Here is a 16,617-nt window from a genome sequence, read left to right on the forward strand (position 1 = left end):
TTTTTTCTTCGAAATCACTGAAAAACTAGTGTATAGTGAAATGCCGCACGCTAAAATTTGTAGTGACACGTTTTGCCAAAATAGCTGGAAAGGTGTGAAGTACGGAAAGCATGACTGCCAGCACGATATACGTGCCGCCCGCTGTTCCAGTATTTGGATTCACATTTAGCACATTCCCCGTCATATGCAGATGAAAAAGGAATATTACGCTTATAGGTCCCGTCACTGTCTCAAAATACTGCTCCTTACAAGACCTCGTCGACGACGTTAAAAGAAATATTCAGCTTCATTAGACAGGTTGTTTTCAATATATCGTTAGTTTAAGCGTCGACTGTACAACAAAGTACTCACGCCTCTGTATATTACGAATTGTGGAAAAGCGTGTTTCGATACCTCAGGAATGTATGAAATATTAATATTGCCTTCGTTGTGCAGCATTCCTTGCAAAATTGTCCATACGAAACGCAAAAAAAAAAGAAAAAATTAAAAGAATTTCCAGATTTTTCTACGCGAATCCATTTTTATACACTTTAAATTTTACTCTTCTACGCCGCACCAAGTAGGCGCTCGACTTTGCGTCACGACATTTAAGCTAGCTGCCTGAAATGAATAAGATCGTACAAAATACGCGAAAAATGGCGAGTGATAAACTCATCATACAGCGTGTTTCGGTTTGAGGGCTGGTAGGAGTGCGGGAGGTGAAGATCCCAGAGCGTCGGAATGACGTAGTTCCACGGCGAGCGTTAAGCAATGCTTGCTTATCACGAAGCACCATTTCTCTTCGAACAAGGGTGCGTTATCTATATCTGTCCCGCACAAACCACCGTATTGTTCTACTAGCATAATTATTTTGTTCCCCATTTTGTTTCACTCGCGAATGCTGTACGAGAACAACTCCAACCCGAAACATGTGTCGATGCCGAAACTCTTATAATTTAGTAACTGCGCCCTTACGATATATGTGCTCTCGGGAGACGTGGGAGGTCACAGTTGGCGAAAGCGATGTGAGAGGTAAAGCCTCGGTAACATTTGCCACGGTGACACGTACCAAAGTAGCGCACAATCTCACTCGCGCAGTAAAATTAATAACGATTTCGCCGCTAGCTGCACGCATTCTACTAGCTCCATTGTACAAGTAGACTTATTGTAGAGTTCTCAGATTAATGTCAGTAACGTAGGTTTCATGTTATTGTAGGAAACTTGAAAGATGATGTTCGACGCCCGAAATCCGATCGTTTCATAAATTTTGCCGTGTAAGTGAGACTGTGGTCGGTGCCAGGCAGCACGAACAGTTTCGAATTTGAACTGTATTTTACGAACGTCAGGTGTCTATTTTTATTCATTCCTCGAGGTGCTGGTAACCGACACGGCATCAGTGTTCGCGATTTGGTGGAGCGCGGGTACGTCCCCAACCGCGCGCGGGACCTCCGGGGGCTCGTAAGGAATATAAAAAAAAAAGGAAAAAAATAAAAAAGTACAAAATAAATAAAGGGGGTGAATTCTGTCAGATTTGGCGGATAATTTTAACTGACATTTCCCAGTGTACTTATTGAATGAGTGCGCGACGATTCTAGAGGTAAACGGGCAGGAGTGAGCGTGAGAAGGACTAGCGCTTACCTGAAGGGACCGCAGAAAATGCAACTCGAAAATAAATAAGAAATATGGCTTAAATAAAAAAATCAACAGAGCAAGGTACACAGCGCAGCAGCCCGCACCCATCTCCACTGGCTTTTGAAAAATCAACAGTGTAGTAGAATATGGACTAACAACAAACACATCTGATAAATACTCTGGTGCAAAGCCAACAAGTTGCGGGCTGGCTGCGCACAAATATTTCCTCACGTTCGCGCAGTTCGTTAGCACGGCCGGCTCGCCGACACAATCGAACGGAGCGGCATCCGCAGCCTCAAGTACCAGCGCCTCCTTCCCACAGCCGCTACTGGACCTTAACACAGCAGAGTACCTGTGTCGTATCAGTACGGTGCTGGCGGCAGGCGCAGATTTGTTTCCCCGCGGCCAAGTGACCCTTCGGGACCGGGTCGCTAAACTTTGGCAAGACGGGGACGCACCTTCTTAACGGCATTCAATTGCCTACGATTACGCCGCCCATAGACAGCGCTTGGCGCAGAGCGACCCCAGTTTTCTGCCCGAGAAGCGACTTTAGCGAACAAAAAGCGGAAGGCGCTCTGTTTCCGCTTACCTTTCCTCCCTCGGATTACCGACGACAAACGGCGGGAGACGTGACGCTGCAGATACTCGGCCTATTTTCAACAGCGTAGCGATCGGCACATTTATTAGATAAATAAAGGTAATAGACAGGGTGGTGGAAATACTAAAAATAACGTAAGTTTGAATTGCTTGGATTTGCTGGTGATCTTGCTCTCCTAGCCAACAATGCACTCTTAACCAGGCAACGACTTAAATCACTACAAGAAATATCACAGAAAACTGGCCTCGGAATATCATTTGAGAAAACGGACATTATGCTAACTGACCCACCGCTTGCAAACAAAATTACGATAGGAGAACAAGAATTCAAAAATGTCGATAAATTTAAATATTTAGGTGAAATCGTAAATTGCAGCCTAAATGAGAAGACATCGTGGCCGAACAGAATAAAGAAACTGAACCAAAAACATATACAGTAAAAAAGCCTATCCATAGAAACAAAATTAAAACATTATAAAACAGTTATACAACCAGAAATAACTCACGCAGCTGAAACCATATTCAAAACAACTACTATAGCAGAAACTGACAGAATACTGAAGATAGAAAGCAGAATAATTGGAACATGCATAAATAAACAATTTCAAGTACATGGGCATTGGAGAATAGCTTCAAATGAAATGTACAAGAAAATAGAAGGAGTAATGAGCACGATCAGAAAGAAGTGCATCTCTTTTTTTTTTTTTTTGACGTATGATGAGAAAGCTAGAAAACGGAATTAGTTATGGAATAATAGAAAAACTGTGGAATAGTAAGACCAACATTAAATTGATCACAGAAATTAAGGAAGCTGTAAGAGAACTCCAAATTACTGAAGACGACTTAAAAAAAAAGAAACATAGAAAACCAGAATATTGCAAGAGACACGAACCAGGTTACTTACGAAGTCAAGAAAAGGGCTATAGGAAGACGAAGTAAAAAAGAAAATATCTGAAAGAATGAAAAAGTGTTGAGCAGACAGAAGAGCAAAACCCCTTTCATACAATAATAAATTATAATAATCCCTAAATAACCACTGCACTATTGAATTGTCTTATTGAATTATTATTAAACTGTATTGTATTATTGAATTACAACAACCTGCATAAACCTTTGTATAACTGACTAGAATGGTTCAATGAAGGCCGTAAAATAAGCATAAAATAAATAATTTTAATATACATGGTGGTCAGAAACGATCTGAAAAGCTTTTAAGGGTGTTTCAGGGTAGATTGTGCTGAGAAACAATTATTAAGAAAAAAAGAAAAAAAAACATCGCGCCGTTTCCGATTTAATTAGCACCGGACTTAGCCAGTCAGGTTATTGCGCGCGCAAAATCAAGCAGCCTGCCAGAGGAAGTGTCGCCAAAGTTAGTCCCCGTTTGGTTTCCTAACTTAAATTTATCAGGTCCGGAAAAGGCCCATTTTAAATGGCAATGAGCATTTGAAGACGTGGTAACTCACGAACCCATACATGTGTGTGCATTACCGCATCTTACCACGTACTGGTGCCTGAATATACGCGCGCGACGACACTGTTGGCTAACTTCAATGTTAAATACCTCGGAAACGGCGAAACAAAGAATTTTTTTCCTAACAATTATTTCTCAGCACAGTCTGCCCTGCAACATCCTTACAAGCTTTCCAGACTGTTTCCGACCATCATCTGTAATTTTAATACCTAAAAGTACGTCAGATGTTTATATTTAGATTTTTTATTTACATGTATATGTATTTCGGAGCCGATTCTCCAACTTCATGCTTTACTAATTTCAGTAGAACTTTTTGTCGTGACGTGGTGAAGCAGTATCAGGTGAGGGCAGCTATAGTGTTACATAAACGGAAAAGACATGAGCGGTAGTGTTTTACACTAGAATTCATTTGTCTCTTCCGTTTATTTAACAATATAATCTCTCTGGTGTGACTTCTTCACCACGCAATGATGAAAAGCCGTGATTGAAACTGGTAAAACCTAAAGCTGGAGTATCCGCTTCGAAACACATATCGGTAAAAATAAAAAGTACCAACAGGTGACGGAATTTCACACATAAAAATATATACATGTTGTAATGTTCTTGTGTATCAAGTGCGACTATTGCGGAAACGTTAAAAAAGGAAGTACGTTATGTGTGACATTGTGTTGTGCTTCCTGTATACACCAATGACTGGTTTATTAGCAGTAACAGTTAACCAGACATACTTCTGGACCCGAAGGAAATAAGGAAACCATTTTTCCGGTAAGAGTTTCGAAGCCAACGAACGAGCGCTTTGCGCTTAAGTCGTCAGTGCTGGTCACTTTTGTGGCCCCTGAGATATTTGTTTAAAACATGGAACGAGTTTTTAGGCGGGGTTCCAGAGCCGTAGATAAGAGCAGGTTATGGATCTGAGACTTTGTATGGTTTTCAGCGAAGCGTTTCTCATATTCTACCGGAGAATGTGCGAAGTGCGACGGCGTTCCTGCATAGGTACCGGTCCGCCTCCCGACGTTCCCGTGGCGGAGTCGGTGCCACCGCACTCAGCGGGTGTCACCACTCCTATCTTTAGCCTAGTTTCTCTGTAAACCATAACGATCACCAACACAATCTCTGAGGGATTATCATTCAAATATACTGTTCAATGTTATGTATCCTACTAGTCATACTCCAGTAACGCTTGACGTCTTTGTCTTAAGTAGTCAGTTTACCAACAGTTTAGTTTTCGATACGAATGACCGGAATTTCGTAAATATTACTGAATCTGTTCAAGGTATCGGAACAAGCTTTTACTCAAGCCACAGCACTTAAAGCGTCATGTGCGTTGTTATATGTTTAAAAAAAAGGCTCTGAGCACTATGGGACTTAACATCTGTGGTCATCAGTCCCCTAGAACTTAGAACTACTTAAACCTAACTAACCTAAGGACATCACACACATCCATGCCAGAGGCTGGATTCGAACCTGCGACCGTAGCAGTCCCGCGGTTCCGGACTGAGCGCCTGAACCGCTATATGTTCAATGCTCGTAACTTTTTTTAATCTACTGCCCCGATGAAATATGTTTTTGATGCAATTGTGTGATTTTAGACGGAGTTCGAGAGCCCTGTAATAGGGAAATCTTTCTCTATTGCAGAGCTCTCGAATGCCGTCTAAAATTACACAATTCCATCAAAAACATATTTCATCGGGGCAGTAGATTAAAAAAAGTTACGAGCATTGAACATATAACAACGCACATGACGCTTTAAGTGCTGTGGCTTGAGTAAAAACTTGTTCTGATATCTTGAACAGATTCAATAATATTTACGATTAACAGGAAGGACAATTATGATGGTAGACGGCAGAACTTGACTTTTTTTTGACGTGAAATTCCTGTCATCATTCGTACCGTAAACTAAATTGTTGGTAAACTGATTACTTAAGATGGCTCTGAGCACTATGGGACTTAACATCTGAGGTCATCAGTCCCCTAGAACTTAGAACTACTTTAACGTACCTAACCTAAGGACATCACACACATCCATGCCCGAGGCAGGATTCGAACCTGCGACCGTAGCAGTCGCGCGGTTCCGGACTGCAGCGCGTAGAACCTTGTGGCCACCGCGGTCGGCCGACTACTTAAGACAAAGACTTCAAGCGTTACTGGAGTATGACTAGTAGGATCCAGAACATTGAACAGTATATTTGAATGATAATCGCTCAGAGATTGTGTTGTCAAGTACAATTCTTATTGAGAATTAAAGATATTAATGGTAATTCTTGGCAGAGCGGGAGAGCGTCCCAGGAATGCTCAACAAACTGACGTGGGAGAGACGAGAATAAGACGAGAGCGCTCATTCTAAAAACGCGACCAGCTACCTCACTATTCCTATGCCCAGTTCAGGTAATGAGCATTACAATAAAATTACAGAAGCTGGGGCTTGTACGGGCTGATGCTGTCAGCAGATGTTCCGCGAGTAGAATAGTCTCCTTGTTGCCGCACCCTCGAAACGTGGTTGCACAGGTTCGCTTCCCTCCAGGACACGGGTGCAATTTTTAGATGGGCCGCCACTGCATGTGTATACGGAAATTGCTTTTAAAATCTCAGAAATGTGTTCGTGCGTGATTATAAGTTTGCTTCGATTTAAATTAGGGTTAAGCGTAGATTAGTCCAATTAAAAAAGAAGATTGGTGTTAGAATATATATATTTCCAATATATGCAGTCTACAGAGCACCAATTTTTCAAAAATGTGTTTACGTTATTTTTCGAAAGTCATTATCGACTTTGCTCAAATACGTTGAAGAAACAGATTGTATGTTTCTGTGTGTTGGTCATCCGTGCATCGTAGATATGGCACAATTAATTATTTCTTTCCTACGTATGTACGCTACTTCTTAAAGGGCTTTATCTTCTGTTTCTGATTGTGTTGAATATTGAAACTGGAATGTACAAGAATAAGAAATTTGGAGTGCAAGTTTCTGTCTTATTGCGGGAAGCTGCAACTAGCAGCGATAGAAGATCTCACGCTCGCCCGCAGTTTTTAATTGATTACTCTACTTAACGCTCAAATTTTGATGTGCGATTTTCATATAACACAACAGTGCTGAGTTACCGTCAACGATGTCAAACGGACACTTTTTAATTTCGATAAAAGACTTCTGGGGAACATTTAGACCAAACTAAAGTTTTAAAAATTACAGGAGATTTTTTTCGGAACAGGTGTCTGTACTTCAACATCTGACCATATCCTGCTGCAAATTCTAATCATTTAGTATCAGTTCAGAACAGAGGGCTCCAGTAACAATGCACGGCGCGCCAAGAATCCAGAAGGCACACTGGCTAATCTTTCGCCGAGTGGCAATCGTCATTGGACTGTACTGCCACCAAAGAAATAAACAATATTTTGCGTGTAAAGGAAGAGGAAACATATTACTGGAAACTGAATAAGCAAACCGTTTTCAACAGATAGAGCTACAACTTGCCGATTCCTGTAGTCTTGCCGGCAGAGGGAGTAAATTCCCTGTACCTCTAATTCACGTGTGCGGGTTGTGGAGAGTCGGTTCTCCAGCGTGGACGAGGCAGGCAGGAAAAGAAGTCTCTTATAAATGTGAAAATGTGTCTTATTACTGTTCGTGGTACAATCATAAAAAAAAGAAAAGTATTTTGAAAAGTAGTTTTTTGTATCATATCGCTGGACATTATTCGAGTTAATGCAAAACGGTAATCGCTACTGATTCCTTAAATACAAAGCGAAATACTATTTATTAAAAGAACTGAATGGCACTTTGGTGTATATTTGGTGCTGGAAACCTTTCTTTTGATTCCCTAGTCATGTTTCGGAGCGTATGTACGATTTTCTACGGTTATAGTCTGCTCTTTTTAATTCATAATGGCTGTATTGTCATCAGTGTTTTAAATTATGGGGTGCCATTTTACAGGGAAACAGCGGACATGCGCCAAGAACTAAATTAGTTTTCAAGTTTCTAAAGATGTGTGGCTGGCTAAAATGAGGATAATACTTAACATTTTTCAGAAAACTGATGTCCATAAACACAAATCAGTTCTGAAAGCGCAATAAAGAAAATATCTGAAAATTTATTTGTACGATTATTGCTAGAATATGTGTATTACAGAACTGTGCGTAATTTGAATACTACTTTGAAGACAGATCCTAAATTATTTCTGCGTTATGCTATTTAGTATTCTGTGAGACGACTTCTCCCCTTTTTTTTCTATAACGTTGATATCGTCAATATTTTCGCGCCAATACCCTTCCGAAAAGGTAATTTTCCGGGGAGCCACATGTGTTGGGCAACTGACGTGAACAGGGCGATTTAGTCGGACTGAGAGAAAAGAAGGATGGTCTCTATATTGCGAAACGAAGGCTGCGAAGACGGACAGTAAGACAAGCGGTGCGGTGATACTACCAGGAGGGGGGCCGTACACTTACAGGACGGATCCCGCGTGGAGGGGCGTAGTGCGTGGTGCGTTGCGCGCGGTGCGTGCCGTGCGTAGCGGCGCCGCAGCAACGGCCGGCGGCCAGCGCCGTCTCCCGTCCTTACCTGAAAAACAATACAACCTAATTAAATCAATTAACACAAAAACAGTTTCTTTGTTCTCGAGTTAATTATCGAAATAATGAAAGCTTAAAAGGAGCCCCTAGATGAAGTTGCACAATAGAATCCACGTTTCGAAATTTATCTCCACGGTGAGACAAAATTCCTTCGGCCGATAAGGCAAGACGAAGACATACATAAATTACGAGAAAAAATACGCTTCTGTTTTATTTGTGAAACAAAATCGCTTAGAAATAAAGGCCAGCGAAGTATCTGGCAGAGAGTTTTATTCTTTCGAGCACCTTTTTTCTTATTGTTGCTCGGTTTGTACGACTTTCGCCCGATATTGGTCACACAGTAAGTTAAAAGCGCACAAAACTGAACGTGGGCACATTATAATTTGGAAAAAAACTCTCCGAGAGAACTAAGTTAACCGCTTATTTTAATTTCGGTGCCTCGTGACTGCATATTGCAACGAGTAATATTAATGTATGCCCTTTTTAAAATTCTCCGCTTCTTACGACCCTCGTTTGAATCTCTTTATTACTGCCTAGCATCCTGATCTGATAAGGTGAATTTTCATAGTGAGCATGTGAGACCAGGAAATGACGAGTCAAAAACTTTCTGATCCATCCCGTTCGGAATTATTCGCTGATAGACTAATGAAGATGTGAAACGTGAATAAAGTGAAACGTAAGCGGCATACTAGAAAGTACTCTCTGGCTTTAGCTGATTTACTAAAAAAAAAAAAAAAAACTACGCTACATAATTTTAGATTTATTTATAATCTGTTAATAAACAACGTATCAACAACAACAGTGGATGACAATGACACATCGATTCACTACCAGTTGTTGATACAAAAGCTTGTTGGCAAAATGTGTACGTCAATATTTTAGTCATGTGAAACAGTTCTTACTGTGCAGTAATGAAGTTGAGTGAACGTCAGATGCAGAACAGACAGTTGAATTCGCTTTGGTCAAAATTTTCAGTCTTGCACGGTTTTTGGAAGTCTTGACCCGACCGATGATACAGCGCGAGGCAGAGAGAAGACGGTGCATTTCACCTCCATTCACTCACAATTTCGGTTCCTCTAGTGGTACTACATTCTCACTAATTTTGGATGGAGCAGTACTACTGTTTCAGCTTGTCTGTCACCATGCAATTGCATCTGACTCTCTATCCGCTAAGGTGGAATGAGCGGTACCGTACATTAACAAGTTTCATATACGGTATTTTAAATCACTTTCGGTACGACGAAATCTTTTTACGATAGTAAAGTATTGAACTCGTATATCTTAGGGGATCTTTTCATAAAGATACAAATACGTCAGTGAATGTACCTTTAACAAGTTGATACATATCGTCGCCGACCCACTCGGTGCGATGGATGTAAGCGCTATGCTTTAGAGCACGCATCTCGCCGTCCCAAAGCCTCCCCATCCTTCGAGGGGCAGTTTCAAGCAAATTATTCCTCCTGCGAGGTCAACTTATCTGCGTTAAACGTAGCACTGAAAAATGTTTCCATATTACACAGTTCCCGAGTAAGTTTCAATATATCCGCGGATTTCATCCTGGTCGGTGTTCACGGTACGGGGACCGATCTCGTTGAACAGTGCGACATCGACGGGGAATTTATGAGCTCTACGATTTTAGTATTAAATGTACTAAAACTGAAGGAGAAGCACCTGCGAAAAATGTGCAAATTCTCTGCTACGGATGCTGGAGAAGGTTAACCATTTGTGTCTTAATCAAGCAAGGTACTCGATGCAAGTGTCATTGATGAGCAAGTAAGCCTTCATTAGAAAATATCCGGTACCATAATTCTCAAACTTTTATTGTCTCGGGTTTGCAGCGGAATTGTGCTAATTTATGAACGGTACGTTCCGAGAGCAGAAGAATTTCACAATGTGGACATCTGTGGCCGCCGTAACTGACGATGAAATTCGTGGGTTGGAATGAGATAAATTGTTTCCACTTACGTTTTGGAGTCGATGTTGGAACTTTATATCCGGGTGTATTTTTGACAACGATCTTCACCCTTGTTGAAAAAAAGCACACCTAGTCCGTTTACAAGGTACACCCGAAAAGAAGGATTTAGTATCGAATCCAATATCACAGCAAAAATTTCTTTAACTGATCGCAACGCTGTGACACGGGACAAGAAGTTCATCAGGATGTTCACAGTTCCGACTTCTCCCAAACGCGTCGACGGGATGTTAAACGATAATCTTCTTTCGATCTTTCTTTCTCCCGACCGGAGCTAACCAACGCAACTCGAACGTAGGGCCAGACTGTTACTTCTGTTACAAAAGGGAGTTTATGTTTTGCCTAATACGGGGAACTCGCTTCCCACGAAACAAATGTTCGCCTTTTGTATAATTTGTTAATGAACTCGAGTACTTTTAACAGGGCGCGCATTGCGCTCCTTCTGATTCAGTCGTCAAAAAAAGTATAAAGCAATTTTCCGCCACTCGGAAGCTTTTAATAAGCACTTTACACGGAAAGACAATGGAGTTACTCACGTGTGGCAACCGCCGGCGTGGCGGTTCGGATGAACGGTTTACGAACAAAACTAATTCAGAATTTTGTTATGTGGTCGGCTTTGTGGGGCGCCACTTAATTTATGTAAAAGCTGAGAAATGCCCGCGCAGCAGCACCGGCTGTGATGTATTTGAACAATTCGTTTGTGCCGGGGTGCCTTCCTGCGGACTGACAGATAAGGCGTGGCCGCTTATCGCGTCTCGGCCACAACACGGCTGCTCCGCGGATCAACGCAACCTCCCGCCACGCTTCCCGATCGGCCACACTTACTTGTTCCGCTCTTCAAACCCGACTGTATTCCGTGGAGCCGCAAGCTGCGGCTTGCTCTCATAAATGTTCCGGGAAAGAGTCAAGTAAAATTAAAAGCGAATTAGCGGAGCGAAACAAATTATAATAATATAGATATGCGTATCCTGAACGGAAACACTATAATTAGAACGGCTTTAAAAACATTACCGAGACAGTGAAGAAACCTCATTCTTGTCCACGGAGATCATAACTTGTAGTGTATTTAGTTTTACGGAAGAAAATTTTGTGGACGTTCTACCAACGAAAAAAATTGTAAATGTTGTTTTAAACAAATGATTTACGTTACAGACCAAGAAACAATTCTTCACGGCATCAGTATTTTGTGTAATGAATACACAGAAGTTAGATAATGTGATCATTACCAGTAATGTAGGACCGGAAGGACGAGAGCAATAAGAAAAGATGTAGTGAGGATCTGGTTGTGGCCTTCTGGAAGAAAACATCCCGGAATTTGAGGCAGCCTTGGAATACTTAAATAAAATTGGTTCAACCGGCATTTCTGTCACGATTCTCCCGAAGACGAACCCGTTGCGCTACGTCGGTCGACGATGCAAGAAGTAGGTATCGAAATGGGGGAGACTACGGCTCGATTTTGGGTACGAACATTTCAGGTGAGACTGTTCCGCGTTCCTTCATCAGTAATATGGAGTGTGGAGGAAGATCCTCACGCAGATTGTCTTGCGATCTCTATTATATTCTTACGAAACCTACGACCCCTGAAGACCAGTTTTCTGGGTGTCGCTCAAAAACAATTCTTAGAAGGCGACTGTTGTTTTGCAGCTTATATTTACAGTGGTGCATCGTCTTTTACTTCCCATCACTTTTTCATAAATTAGCACTATCGAATTTGGCGGATGAACCGGAACTTACTGACGTTACTATCACTTAAAATGTTTTTTTCCTGTTCGTTAAATTGACGTAAGTCGTCTGAAACTATTCCATTTCACCAGTAGAAGGATAACTGTTTAATGATGTCCCCGAACAATTCGAAAACTGTTACGACAATTTAGCAACCCAGGAAAATACTCTGACGCGATGACTGACATCGATTATTTGAAATACGTGTTTTTTATTTGTCAGAATGAACACAAGACATCTAATGATACACTGGTATACGTAACGAAACTTCTCAAATGAAAAGTGCGTCTCTGGGAGGGGCGGGTGGAGGCGCAGCGACCGCAACGCTCTTCCTTGTTCCGTATTAACTAGAGATGGAAGTCAATTGTGAACGCGCTGTTTTGGAAAATATCACACAATAGCTGTTACAGTTACTCGATATCTTGTCACAGTGACATAATTCTTTGTAATTTCCAAGAGACACGTACCCAGCAATTCAATTAACATGTGTACCTCTGTAAAAGAGAAGAGCTTTCGTCTCTATTACTTATTTTAAAATAAGGCCCCACAAATTACAAAAATAAGGGAGATTAGAATTTAACGTCTCATCGATGACGAAGTCATTACAGATGGCAGACTTAAAAATATGAAGTACTATTGCACATACACGAAATTATGTGCTAGGAATTTTTTTGGTTCAAGTTAATGTACTCGTATGAGGAAAACTTAAATATCTTTTTCTTTCTGAGTCAGACCACATTATACTTAGAAGCCATTGTGGAACTGTGCTAACATATTGAAAGAAAGTCAACATCAGTAGGTCCAAAACACTTATACTTTCAATAATTGAACGATTTATTCGTTTATGCCCCGTCCAACCTCAAATAAATCTTCCACTCATAATTATACACACTTATCAAGTATGTTCTTGCTACGAAAGTATGGGATACTAGTCTTTTATTTTTTTTGTTAGGCCTAAGTAATTCGTATTTAATTTGATATTCTTTTTTTTCTGTTTTACGTTGCTTTCGAGAAATCCTCATGCTTCGCAGATTACACTTCCTGAACTCATAGTACAGAGATACATCAGAACACAGTGCATTTATATTTCTGTGCGTCTCGTGTTATGACCCCAGAGGAAAGCCTCGGTTTACATTTTTTGTCTTTCTCCTTTCCGAGCGTACCCACAGGCCTAGGCAGCTGTTCCGCCGGACTCGCAGCTGGAAGAGTGCGAAATTATTTACTGTTGACGCTTTCGGCGGCAAAGGGCGGAGGGGGGGCGGTCGGCAGTCGGCGGCTGTTGTGGCTCTTTGTTTAGGGGTGGCTGTCTCCATTTTTGAGCTGCGGCGATACAGGCGCGGAGGGGGTGAGATTTCAATACGCTCCCCCGCGGCCACGTGCACCCTCACACCGTGACAGCCAAGTCTTAATTATACAGGGTGAGTGCCAAGCGGCACACCTGCCGTCTTCCGCTCCCGGTTCGACACCGGCAGTCGGTTCTTCCCTGGAAACCGGTGCGTGTAATTTAATAGAGACACGCGCGCCTCGGTGCTCCTTGACAATGGCGCGCAGTCTTATCTGGGCTCGGTACTCGGATGTAACTCAGATACAACAGAATGCCAAGCTGCCACGGACTGAAAAAAAAAAAGCGACGGAGCGCCAGCCAGCTTATCACCCTTCGACAAACCCTATTGTGTCTCACGTGAACAATTGCTTGCGTGTCCATACATATTCGACTATCGACGAATTCTGTCAGTTTCCAATGCTAAGAAATTTTTGAAAGGCTGAATGACACAAGTAGTGAAAAATTTATGGCATTCCCGCTCCGAACCGAGGATCTGTGGAGATTTTTTTACCTCTTCCTCTTCTTTTCGAACCTCGTTATCTAGAGGTTTCTTTCTTAAGCGAATTTCTATCTGCCGACTTTCTCAAGCATTAGAACACTTAAACTAACGCTTTCTGTAGTGAAATTTGTCCCATAAAATCGTAAATGAAATGCCTAAGATATTTCGATATTCCTTACTTACAGCATAATTACCTGAAACGTGTAAGAGATTTTAATACAAGAAATAACAATTCTGGCATATGTAATAAAGAACAAAAGAGCTACACTACTGTTATACGTGAGCATGGACTTTTGCGAAACAACTCCGATTCAGTAAAAATCTTTTGGGTAAGTGACCGACACACACAGTAAATTAAATAACTACCAAGTTCCGTCTACTCCTGTAGGCACTCTTCGACACGTTCATTACAAGTGTGGAATCTGGCAAAAAAAGTAATTATCTAGAAGGAGGCTGCGTAGGCAGTAAACGATACATCAGTTGCAATTTTATTTCGATTCGTGAAACGGTCACTCACTCAGAAGATTTATACTGAATACTATCATTGTATGACGCAAGTACTGCACATTACACAAGAAATATTGCTCATTATACGTACAGTTATAACGCAATGAAAACGTATACGAGAGTTAAGGTGCACGCGTCGAAAGAGACATAATTAATCAAACAAGTCACATGCCACAATTCACATATTTCACACGACATAAACGTAACAGTCACAGAGTGCAAAGAAAAGTCTATCAATCACTATGACACACAAGACTCAGTTCAATACACAATGTATAAAGGCAGAGCGCAATCTTAACATGTACGCAGAACATTCTCACACGAACAGAACATTTTAGTAGCAAATTAAAGCTACGCAGTAATGCAAAGACATATACATTTACAGATTTGTTTAACAGTAACACCAGTAGTAACGCCATCCGTCGCTGTCAAGTTACAGCAACAATGTTTGTGAAACAAGTAGTTTTGCAAACCGTGAATAATTTTGCTTACAGGGACGTAAATGGACACAGGATAGTTGCTGTCCTTCAGTGTCGCGCCGCTGACACGGAAGGGTGCAAGCGAATGACAAGGCAGCCGCTGAGCTAAAACAGGCGCAAAGCCGCGTAGCGCAACAATGCCGAGTCAAAGTTCCCGCCGGAAGCTGGCTCCTCCCACTAGCTGCCGCCTTTTCGGCGTCGGCCGAGCGGCGGCTGGCGTGCGATAGCGACAGCGACAGCGCCAGCAACAGCAACGAGACAGCAGACAACGGGGGCGCGCGGCTGAGCACGTGCACGTGCGCGTTACCTGCACGGGGCGCCAGCGCGGTTCCAGCATGTCGGTGCGAGCTGCCGCCTGCGACTTGTGGTAGTGGCGCGGCGCGTCTTGGGCGGCGCAGCACGCGCCGCGGCGCTCGCTTCGGCTGCCTCCGCCGGCGCTCGGCGGCGCTCGCGTCGCTACATGAGTGACCAGAGCCACAACAAGCATCTGCGAGAGAGGCATGTAAGCAACGGCCCCCTCTCCCTCGGCTGGCCGTACTTGTTTACTCGCCAGCACTGATCAATACCCGCGCTGTTTGCTATCAGACAGAAACATACATGCTTATCGAGCCGCTCCAAATAAATAGGTCTCTCCCCTTCCTCTTAAACAAACCGTATTGTTCCACCCCTGAGCCGATGTGCAGCTGACAGCGGGACGCCATTTTTCTCGCCACCCGAACAATAGAGTTTAACTTAATTAATTATGCTATCTAAGAGGTAAGGAATCGTTAAGTTTTCCCAACTTATTTACTTCTTCCTTTTTTATCTTTTTCTTTACGCCGTTCTCATACCGCCGCGCGTCGGAGTATTTCTCACATTCCCGATCGTTTAACGACCGCTTTTATTTTATTATTATTTTTTATTGTTTAGCGAAAGCCTTCATTTTTCAAAAAACTTTTCCCCCTCGCGGGTCCGCCGATCTGCGGGGCGAAAGGAACTAAAATAAAGTAAGCAGTGGAAAGTGCGCGTGCGCCGCGCGCGCCCGCCACGCAAAGCCCACGCAACTATTTGCATCCCATTTATTTATATCCGTTTGCACCTGTCACGCTCTACCTATCACAACAACGGGCCGTTTATCACGTACATTTTTCATAAACGCGCTTCGGATTTTGCGCTTCGAATGTTGTGACTTTTTCGAGTTACTATTCGGACGACTGACGGAAGACGCGCTTTGAAATAATCCCTAGGCGGCCACAAAATCTCGCACGAAAAGTAACCTGTACGCGGTTATCGTAAGCTATTTCCAGATTTGTGTGAGTACCTCGAAGCCCGAAATAGTGCTTTACTAAAACTATATCTCAAACGCATTTTGTTAAACGATATAGGATTCTTTCTTGGTCAAAGATGGTGAAGGTTCTTTCTTCTTGATGAAAAAAAATTCACTTATTGAGCTGAAATGTAGGTATAGAACAACGTCTTCTCGGAAAAAATAAAGAAAAAAAATAAACGAGGATCGCGCAGATTCATCAATTTCTTCATTCTCAAAAATGAAATGTGTAGATGTTCTTAGTTCCGTTTAAACTGCATCTGCTTTAAGGGGCTCCGGAAAGGCTCAAAATCATGAAAAGTTCAATTTTTACTTTTTTGCGTTTTCTGAATCTGCAGACTATTACCTTTTAATAGATATATAATTTATTCAATTCCGAAGAGTACAACTATTTTTAAATTTTTTTTGAAATGTGTTCTACATGGGCGTGACCCATTGTGGCGCTGTTAAACTGCTGTCAAATGGTGTTATTATTAACGTCCGTGTTCATTAGGTACATTTTAGTGATGTGAGATAAAGTATGTGTTGTGGCTAACCTGTGATGGTTCAATATATATCGCTGGTGTGATTGTC

General features: G+C 42.1%; 1 protein-coding gene across 1 annotated transcript in view; it reads right to left on the reverse strand.

Moving 5' to 3' along the window:
* LOC124555068 (forkhead box protein P1) overlaps window positions 1-15,091 on the reverse strand; it is a 714,894-nt gene extending 699,803 nt beyond the window's left edge. The window contains exon 1 of the mRNA XM_047128852.1: window positions 15,046-15,091. Coding sequence (XP_046984808.1) covers window positions 15,046-15,075 — 30 coding nt within the window. The 5' untranslated portion in view covers window positions 15,076-15,091. The remainder of the gene's footprint in view (window positions 1-15,045) is intronic.
* Window positions 15,092-16,617: the final 1,526 nt, after the last annotated feature.

The sequence above is a fragment of the Schistocerca americana genome, chromosome X, assembly GCF_021461395.2.
Source record: "Schistocerca americana isolate TAMUIC-IGC-003095 chromosome X, iqSchAmer2.1, whole genome shotgun sequence".
In the NCBI taxonomy this organism is placed as follows: domain Eukaryota; kingdom Metazoa; phylum Arthropoda; class Insecta; order Orthoptera; family Acrididae; genus Schistocerca; species Schistocerca americana.